The following is a 10,867-nucleotide window of genomic DNA, read 5'->3' as shown; positions in this document are numbered from 1 at the left end:
AGCAATTATTTTCTGCCAGACAACCTTATTAGGATGAGTACTAATTATTATGCTCATCACTGAACTACAACTAGCTTAAGGCTAAATGAGCCTCAGGAGATGGATGTTCCCAGGTTGAACTACCCAACTCAAAAATTCCAACTTCCTAGTTACGTTCCTAATAATGAGATTTCTGCCATGGTCCAATCAACTAATGTAGTTGTAATATATTGAAGCTGAGTTGAAATCAAATTGTGGAATTTAGTTTCCGAGACCAGGCCAAGGCAGCTTTCCATTTACTTTCACAAGCCTACTCTTCTATATGTGTCTCATTATCTTTTCCACAATCACAAGCCTCCATTTCTCCCAGCGTGAGAGAAGTTACTGGTAAGTCAAACTTTAAGAAGGCAACTGTAATCTTAGACTGCACAAAGCTAATGGCCGGCAAAGGCATGCATAAGCATAACTTCTACCACTAGAAAGCCGTTTTGGAATTTATGGTACACGAGGGATTCCCCTAAGTAGAGTGCTTTGACGGCGGTAAACGATCACTCTCTGCAAATGAGTATGTGACCATAGTAAAGAACTTACAGCATTAACATCCACACACTGCCTAATGTAAAAATAACACCAAAATATCACCAAGCTTAATAACACGCCCAAAAAACAGTAAATAGGCAGTGTGTTTTAATGGGTTTTTCGGGTTGCATCTGATAAATTTACATATACACTAATAGTGGAGAAAAGACAAGCCAGACACAGAAGTTATCAACGCAGTAATCATACCCATCTTTCTATCTGCTGCAAGGATGATCTTGTTAAGAGAACAACAAATTATCCAAAGACTCCATTTTAATAAAATATAATAACAGACTAATTCATGTGAATAGAAATAGCATATTCACTGAGTACACAGTGTATTGTGCCTTGAGCACCTGGAACCAACGACATTAAAAGGCTTGAGAAGATTGTTACCATTTAAAAGGCAGTCAGTGACTCTATTTAAAATTCCAAATGTTACAGGTTTTCCACCCCAGATACCTTCTTAGACTGCATTCCCAAGTCCAGAAAGATGCATCTTAGCCAGATACACGTTCCGCAGTCCAGGAACAACATCTTGAAATTTGATCACAAACTTATCCAGAAAGGACCTCTCACCAGGTAGCATGAAAGTTGAAGAGGACAAATCACTCTTAACCAATCCCTTGGCTAGCAAAATCTGAATAACTGAACATCTAGGTATAATCCTCTTCTCCAAGCTGAAAAATATCACTGTAGGATTTCTGGCAATATTTAAAGATGACCAACTCATTTCGTTTACAAGGAAGTCCATTGCTTTTGTGATCTTCTCATCTGACAAAAGCATACAATTTGGATGCCTTTTAAAGGCTAGGAGGGCAATCTCTTTCGACCAACCCCACCTCTTATAAAGCTCCAATTTTGATTCCAGCTTTGATTTAGTGATCTTCGTGAATGCTTGGATTGCTACAACAAAAACAATTTTTGAGGGATTAAATCCCATTTCCTTTACTTCGTGGACAGCCTCAGCAAACCTAGTATGCTTAATGGTCACTGAAGAGGGAAAGTTAGTAACCAAGAAAGCGATAGCAGATTGAGGCGCTCCCAGTTGTCTCAAAAGTTCAATGTTAGGAATCATACTATTTCTTGGATCGAATGGAATAACCCGCGGTGCGCGCTTGACAGTTAAAACAACTTTCTCATCCTCAAGAAGTACGCTCTTGAGGAAATCCAAACAGGGGATAAGACATTTCTCTAAGCTCCTACCCAACAGAGAAGGGTTTGAAGTTAGGATCCTAGGGACGTCGGAGCATGAAAACCCAATAGAACGGAAAAACTCAATCTTGGGCAACAGGACCTTCTTAGGATCACACGACAGCAACGATGGTTGTATCCTGACAATTTGGGAGATTTGGCTGTTGGTGAACCCATTCTCTTTGAGAAGATGAACCACGGAATCTGGTGTCTCTGATCTTTGAAATTGTAACCTTTTGGATGCTAAAATAGCAGATTTTGTGGACAACCCACAAGAGTTTATGAGGTAAGATACAGCAAAAGAACGTTTTTCTTCTCCTGGTCCTTCATTGGAATGAGATATAGCGACAGAAGTAAATGATTTAACAATAAAGAAACCGTTTTGCCGAAGAAAGCCCAATTGGGTCACCCTGCATTTGAGGAGTAGCAGCTGCCTTGAACAGTAAAAACCCAACATAACAGACTAACCAAGTTTTCCTGAGTCAGCTTGAACTGGGTTGGCCTGATTGTTCGATTAATCCTTCGAGTTCGAGAATTCTGCCCTCTGATCTATTCTTCATGCGCTCTGATATGAGGGGCGCTCTGTAAAGAAAACATAACCTAAAAAAAATCAGTTTATTGGTACCTAAAAGTATAACAATATAATTATTAATTATAGCATTGGAGATTGGAGAAAGAGAGGGAGGTGTTTGATCTACCCGGAGATACGTTAGGCACAAGATTTACAAAAATTAAAATGCTTCGCAGATTACTCGTGAAGATATCTGATCTACCAAGTAGCATGCATTTATAATTTATAAAATTGAAAATTATTTTTGGCACAAAAAAATTTAAGTACTCTTATTATAAAGGTTTTTTAATCTATCACATAAATGTGTTCCAATTTTTCTTTTTAAGGAAACCGGGACAATATCCTTATTGATAGACCTCAATTGTGGCAAAGAAAAACCATAATTACCTAAAAGAGTTTGATGATACAAAAACTCAAAACTAAACTTTAAAAAGTTAGTCTACATATCATCTCTATTTAGGGATTACTTAAGAAATCTCATATAATTATATTTAAAAAAGATTTAAAATTAAAATAATATCGGTTTTAAAATGATACTTTTTTCCCTTTTATTTCCGTTCATCAATGAAACTACACACACAGTCCCACACTCAAAACTGCAAATAGAATTTCTTAAATTTAAAATGTATTAAAAGAAAAACACAAGTTATTGAAAACTCAAATTTCAATAACTCTATATAGCAAACTACAAGACCAATCAATTTTATTAAAGGAAAAAAGGCAATCAATTCAACTAAAAATAACATGCAAAGTAAAAAGTACCAAGAAAATTCACTTTAAAAATAAGTGCCTAAACCGACGTAAGTTCATATAATCCATCCAAGGCTTTTTAAGGAAAATGAGAGGCCAAAAAATAAGTAATAGAAACGCCATCAACCCCTATTTAGCCATTCAATCAGTCACGAAATTAATTTCTCTAAAATGTTGAAGAGAAAATAATAGAACTTCTTTAAAAGACAAAATGTCATCTCAAATATTATAATATTTTCAGGGAGGACATTTTGAATTCAAAAACCGGTGAGAAATAATAATTGAATCAAATTCAAATATCACTTTTAAAATACTCAATTGTAGACAATAGAGTAAGGAGAGACGCTTCTAGCAGGTGTCACCTATAAGTTGGTTTTATCGGAGACTAATAGAGAACTACCACGTAATGGATTCTTCAAGAGTTGGCTTTGGACGCATAACAGGGGATCAAACTCTCCTTTCCTCTTGAATTGAATCTCGCCCCTTTCGATCTCTGCTCTCTCTCCAATTCTCTCTTTCCCCTTCACGGTCTCCCCTTCCCTCTCCCTCAAATCGAAACCCCTCTAACCTCCTTTCTCTCTATCTCTACGTCCCTCTCGCTGTCTCTGTCTCCTCGCTATCTCCCTCCCCCATCCAAGAAACCATAAACCCTAAATCGAATCCTCTCCCACTCAACTCCTCCATAAAACCCGAACCCTAACCCTCATTCGACTCACTCCTCCGAAGGGAAAAGCTCAAAAAATAGAAGGAAGGAGAGAGATGGAAGTTCAGTGGTGGGATGATTCCCAAGGTGAATTGCTGCGTTCGATCACTTGCCCAAGGTGTGAGGACTGCAAGTATCATTGATGGGAGGGCGCCGCACTCGTTGCTCTTGGAGATTATGACAGATAAAGGGGCCAAAACTATGATCACTGAGTAATAAAAATGCGGCTCGGTTTTATTATTCTTTCTTTTGGTTTTGATGTTTGCATAAGGAATTGGAAATGGAAATGGAAATCTCAATTACTTAAGAGGATTTGTGTTATGTGGTTTGTAATGCTTTGAAAATCTCTATGATGTTGTTTTGTGACTATGTTTGTGGCAAACTGAACAATTTGCTGATGAGAAATTGAGGCAACTAATAATCATATTCTGATTTTTTGAAGTTGGGGGGAAGTATGTGACTATGAGTGATATATATGTGGTTAATCTCAGGTCACAACCTCACGTCTCGAAGCACATCACTTTTAGTGCGACTAACCCTAACCCTCATTTGACTCACCCCTCTGACGGTTTTTGAAGGAGAGGGACGGAAGGGGTAGAGCTAAGTTCCTGGGTTGGGGATGATTTTTGTAATTGGAATGAGAGAAATAGAAGGAGAGATTTGGGGGGAGAAAGAGAGAAGCGTTGCATTTACACGTTAGGGACGATTCGATTACCTGCAACGTAGCTTTTGGCTGAGAAATTGTAACACTTAGGTGTCACTTAATTATTGGACTCCGATAAATAGACTTATAGGAAGCACCGGTTTAAAGTTATTCTCTAGAGTAAACCTTTCCTTAGAGCCATTAGTTTTGCATATGTATTAGTGCCATCAATCAAATGAAATGAGAAAGCAAAAATCATGTCAATGATTTGAGTGCCCCTCCACATCCTATCCTACCGTGACCTTCAAAGGCATATCTGAATACCCACTACACATGAAGACACGTCAAATTGTAAGTTTACTTTTTATAAAATCTCTTTATGATTATGACATTTATAAAATTTCTTCATAAATATGTGTATGCATGTTTGTGTGACCAACCACTCATTTTCTTCTAGATTGATCACGAGTCTCGCCTTTGCATTTTAAATAGGGGTGAAAATTTAAACTAGAAAACTAGAGAACCGACATAAACCAAACCGGTTAGTCTGGTTTTCAATCAGTCTGGTCCAAGTTCGATTTCAGTTCTTTGCTTTCCGGGGACTAGATCGGTTTATAAAATATATAAAAATTAATTTTAATATTATATAAAAGATTATATATATAATTTTTATATATAATGTATATAATAGATATAATTATATATAAAATAATTTTAAATTACAATTTATAAAATAAAATTTTAGTCTTAAACATGAACATTTGTTTGATTATATGTTATTAATATAATATATATACTAATTACATTTTATGGCCTAATAAATTCTCAACATATTCCTTTTGATAAATACATAATACATTATGAATACTAATATATTTCAAGTAAACCTTTTTTATATTTGGAAGCCCCGAAAATAATATAGTTTTTTGAAGTCATTTTATTTAAATGTCTTTATTTCATTACGAATATTATTCAAGATTCATTATTTTATTTTCTATTTAAAACTCTATTTATTAAGATGGATTTATTTCTCTTAGAAATATTTATTAAACTCATCATTTTATTTTATGATGGAAAGTATTATTTTGGGCTCAATATATCGAAAGTTGTATTTTTACATTTGTTCACTTTTAGAAAACTCTCATTTCATTTCATCTCATCTCATCTCAAAATAATCACTACAACTTTTTCAAATTCTCATACAAAATAAAATAAACAATTTAACTTTTTCAAATTTCAATACAAAAATAATATTAAAACAATATATTCTAATAATATTTTATTCAACTTTTAACTTTAATCTTAACTTATCTCATCTCATCTCTGAAAACAAACAAGCTATTTTCTTTGTCTTTCTCTCCTATTTCTAAGTGTTTAATCTCCACTGTTATATCTAGGGCTGCAAACAAACAGAGCCGCTTGTGAACAATTCGAGATCGACTCATATAAACTCGACTCAGACTCGGTTCATTTAATAAATGAGTTGTTCATGAGCACTAATATTGGATCGAATATTAAACGAGCAAAACTCGTATAATCTCGACTCGATTCGGTTTAGGCTCGTGAACAATATTCGTATAAACTCGATTCGACTCATTTTAAGCTCGTAATAATACTCATAATATTTATATATATACTCTTACATATATTCTTTTATTGTATATATTTTATGTGTTATAAACTTATATGTATTATTTTTTATACTTCACAAAAGTAAGATATTTTGTTACTTTATGTATAACAACGTGATGAAAGAATAATGTTGAGTATAATAATGTATTAAGTTCACAAAAGAATTATTGAGTCAAATGTTTATAAAGAGTAAGCAACTTTAATTTGATTACTACATTTTCTTATATAATTTCATTTTGATTATTTGGTCATATTTAATATTACTAGTAAGAGGCACATGTGCATAGTGAAAAATACAAATCTATTATAATAAATATTTACATTTTCATATGCTCTTATTAAAATATAATTATTATATAGCATTCACCTAAATTATTATTAAGTATAACAGAAAAATAAATTTATGAAAAACAAATATCAATCTGATGGAAAATAAATTCACAATAAGAGAAATATATGGCCTAAAGCATCTTAGTTAAATATAGGTAAAATTTTATCTATGGAAAAAAAAAAAAAAGCGCTTTCAATGTCATTTGTTTTTAAAGTAGAAACAAGTTTATTGAATTATTTAAACCACATTACAAATGACCAATTGCAAAAAAATTTATTAAGCATTTTTTTAAAAAATTTATTAATTTATTTCATTTTTAAAAGACACTATAAGTCTATAAGAAATAATAAAAATACTATAATATAAATCTTGTAGATTTGGTAATATGAAAGGCTCAACCCGTGCGCTGGAGCCCAACCCTCTAAACCCTACCCAAAACGACATCGTTTTGGAGCTCCCATAACCCTAGTTTCATCTAATTTTTCCCTCCCCCTCTCTGCACCGCACGACATCATCTCCCTGTTCTCCTACTTTCCTTTTCTTTTCTTTTTTCTCCTCCCCCTCTCTGTGCCACATGACCTCATCTCCCTGTTCTCCTGCTTTCATTTTTTTTTCTTTCTTCTTACTGCCACCATCTGTGAGCTGCTCTCATTGCCCCCATCACCACCACCACTGGACCACACGGCCGGGCCGCCCGTTGCCTTTGATTGCCGCCGCAACCCCCCCAATCCTTGCGCTGCACTTTGTCATTTTCTCATGGGTTCTGTCGTGCTTCTAAGTGTCACCTGCTGTCCTCGGTCCAGCTTAGCTACGTGTTCATCGAGCGGCAACCCCTCGTCTCGGTCAGCCACCACCTCGTCTTGGATGGGCAGGGCCAATTTAATTTAAATTTAAATTTTTATATTTTATTTTTGAGTAGGGTTTTATAGAGAGTTGCTTGTTTGGGAGGTATAATAGTTGTGGCATGTGGGTCTTTTAACTGACCTTGTCGCTTTGTATATGCGAAGAAAATGTCGGTCATATATTTATAATCCTCTGAATCTTTATGGGTGTTTGTTGGTGCTATTTTTATCTGCATCTTGTAACGAGATTTTTCCCTCTTGGTTTTCAATCTCTCTATTGAAGCTCTGGCTTTTCTCTGTTGTGATTGATTTTTGCATTGTTTGCTCTCTTCTGCTACTACATGCCTCTCTGATGGGGCTAAGATAGGCCTTTCCTTCGAGCGGTTTGGCCTTTGGGCAGTGGGTTTCAACAAAAACAGGGAATTTAACTCGAGCTCGAGCTCGTATAAATTCGTGTATGTATTATATTCGAATTCGAGTTCGAGTCTGATCATAATCTATGTGAGGCAAGCTGAGCTCGAGTAGAAGTTTTTAATTTCTATCGACCTCGAGTCGAGTTCGAGCTTAGATACATGCTAAACGAGCTCGAGATCCCATATTCAAATTCGACTCGATTCGGTTCGTTTGCAATCCTAGTTATATCTAAGTTTGGAATCCCAAGACGTAGGGCTAGGATTAAATCTCCCAAAGCCCTAATCCTCTCTCTCTCTCTCTCTCTCTCTCTCTGCCTTCCCCAATGTTGTCCTCTTCCTCCCCGATCTCTATCTCTCTATCACCTCTACCGCAAACCAGCCATGTCACTGACAACACAACCTCGCACGTCCACCCTCACACCATCACCAGTCGACTAGCCCCTCTTCCCTCTCTTACCATCTGCTTCTCACCCCGTAGATCCTTCTCGCTCCCTTCCTCGATTCCTCTCTTCTCTCTTAGTAACCTAGCGCCGCTGCCACGAAGAAGGCCATGCCATTGCAAGCCACTGATGTAGCAACCCACAACAACAAGGCTGCCACTAGCCCCCTCCATTGAAGCCTTCTACTCCTTTGTATTCAGCTCGAGATTCACTTCTATCTTGTCCTCCTCTATCCACAAACCTCTCTCTCTCTCTCTCTCTCTCTCTCTCTTTACCGTGCACCGCCACGCTATAAGGCCAACAATCTCTCTGTCTTCACCCTACACAACTAGCCAGCACCACGAAGCACCCACCCTCCAAGCATGGCCTACTGCCCACCACTACCCAGCCACCCCTCAGCCCATGTCCAACTATAAAAAACACCACCTTGATTATCATAGCCACTATAAACACTGCCTTTACCCCCATCATCGCGGTCACTGCAAACCACCATCAAACTACCATGGACTAGCAAGCAGTAAACTGCCCGAGCCATCACTACCACGTTTGGCCTATTGCAATGTTGCTCAGCTCAGTCCAAATTTATAGTATAAATCTCTCTCTTTATTGCAAGGAATATAGTGTTTGTAAACTAAAATGGAATTTTGTGAAGGGTGCTGTGTGGAATATTGTGTATTGTTATATATGTTGTGTTGTGAATGGTGATCTGTGGATGGTATAGTTGTGTTTTGGCTGTGGAGTGTGAAGTGATCAGTGGTGGACCTACATGTATCTAAGGCCCCCAAAATTTTTTGAAAAATCAAAATATACCCTAATTTTTAATCATAATTTTATAAATATAGAAAATGGCTCCCTAAAAAAATTTATAATCTCTATATGCTCTATAAAATGTTATAAAACTTCAATACACTTAGAAATACCTCTTCACTTTTTCTCCTAGAATCTCATAATTTTGTATAATTTTTATATGTTATTTATTTTCTAGAGTGTGGTCTTACCAAAATTAAATCAAAATGAAGCTTCGAAGAAGTAATAAACTTATTAATTCCAAAGTTTGATGTTATACAATATTAGACTTCTTAATATAGAATCCGAAGTAAAAATACAACAAAAATAATTTAAGGTTGATGATCTATATGAAAAATAGTTGAGATATTTTATTCTCTAGACTTCATTGAGTAAGAAAAAACCTATTAAATGTCTGTATTATAGTATTATATGCTTAATATGACACGAAAATATCTAGAGTTTACATGAAATTTAATAAACTAACTTACATACTGGAATAAAAGATGACATTCTCAAAGATCACTTGATAGTTCTTATGAAGTAAATAAATTCTAATATTTTCTTATAAAAATAATGAATGAATATTATTTCATGAAACATTATCGTAAAACATCCGAAACATACACGTTAAGATGTTGTATTTTTAGAATTTTATTTTTACGTGTAAATTGCAAATTATCGAGATTATAAGTTTTAAATTTTAATGTGTCCCACTTGTGTGTGATGGGATCACTGTGCAGTTTGGAAGTAGTTGTGAATTATGTGAAGTGATTGGATGTGACGTAATTATGATGTGGTTATATGTCGTGTGAAGTGTTGGGATAAGCGATGTTGTTCGGATGTGTGGTATGAAATGATGTGTTGGTTGAGACTGTATTGACCGGTAAGAAGCTTGTAAAAGCAAGTGGGTGTTTGGATAGACTATATGTTGATCTTAGGTGAGGAAAATGGTAGGGTACATGTGTAAATTGGTTGGACGCATGTGATGAACAGATTTAAAATATATAATGGATAGTCTGTCTAAACCATGAGTACACAATATTTAAGCCTTAAGGTTGGCTTAAAGTTATGTATTATGTATAATTTTGATTGCGATAAAGTATTGGTTAGATTATATATGAATGGAGGAAGAGATGTATGTATTGACTAGAGTTGAGATGTTTAATTTGGTTGGTTCAAGTTATGCATTGAAATAGATGGTTTGGTAGAAAGAGTGTGATTAAGGCGATAATGTGTCTTAACCTTTAAAGTATGCATAAAAAATAGGCAACATAAGAATTGTATTTTTAAATTCTCCGAACTATACTATATTGAAAACAATAAAATCAGTAACATTATGTTGGTAATACTTTTATTACATAAAGAGCTCTCGTTTCTATTCTTTTTTTTCTCACAAATACACATAAAAGTTGTCGGATGAATTACCAGGCAAACAAATTTTAATCATATTCCAATTGGAAAGAATCCCCACAAACAACCCCACAAACATCTAGATCTATTTAATTTTTTAACCCAAAAAGAAATGCTGAAATTTAAAATTTAATTAAAGCTTAAATTAACAATGCAAGTATTAATACTAAAATTTCATTACAAAGTATAAAATGGTGGAATTTATTTAAAATAGAACTTTAACATTACAAAGTAGAAAACAGTTAAATTTATTTCATCAATATTTTATAACTTTTCACAAAAGGAAAAGATCAGATTTGTTTTGATATATATTAATATGTTCTAGACCATGTTATTTAATGCTACAAACAATGATTTCAGCATTACACCACTTCAAAAGTTGTTTAACTCTTTAATTTAAGAATCAAAACCACATCATTTTAATATACTTGAAATTTTTCATAACCTTCTTTTTAAACATTACTAAAACACGAACAATTTTTAATTTCAAATTTGTAACTATTCATATGTAAAATAATCAAAAGAAAAGCAATATAATGTCTAATAGAATGGAAAAGTGTTTATTAATTTATTTCGTTTTTCAAAGACACT

The 10,867-nt window shown here is 34.6% G+C and overlaps 1 protein-coding gene across 1 annotated transcript; it reads right to left on the bottom strand.

The window, feature by feature from the left end:
- Positions 1-744: 744 nt before the first annotated feature.
- Positions 745-2,573, bottom strand: LOC122317764 (transcription termination factor MTERF4, chloroplastic-like). The gene is made up of 2 exons (XM_043134759.1): positions 2,451-2,573; positions 745-2,334 (listed from the first exon to the last, which is right to left on the bottom strand). The coding sequence occupies exon 2, from the start codon at positions 2,207-2,209 to the stop codon at positions 1,025-1,027; it is 1,185 nt and encodes a 394-aa protein (XP_042990693.1). The 5' UTR covers positions 2,210-2,334; positions 2,451-2,573; the 3' UTR covers positions 745-1,024.
- Between the last annotated feature and the right edge of the window lie 8,294 nt (positions 2,574-10,867).

This window comes from Carya illinoinensis, chromosome 8, assembly GCF_018687715.1.
Source record: "Carya illinoinensis cultivar Pawnee chromosome 8, C.illinoinensisPawnee_v1, whole genome shotgun sequence".
Taxonomy (NCBI): Eukaryota; Viridiplantae; Streptophyta; class Magnoliopsida; order Fagales; family Juglandaceae; genus Carya; species Carya illinoinensis.
The sequence above is the reverse complement of the archived record's forward strand: the minus strand, read 5'-3'. Positions and strand labels throughout refer to the sequence as shown.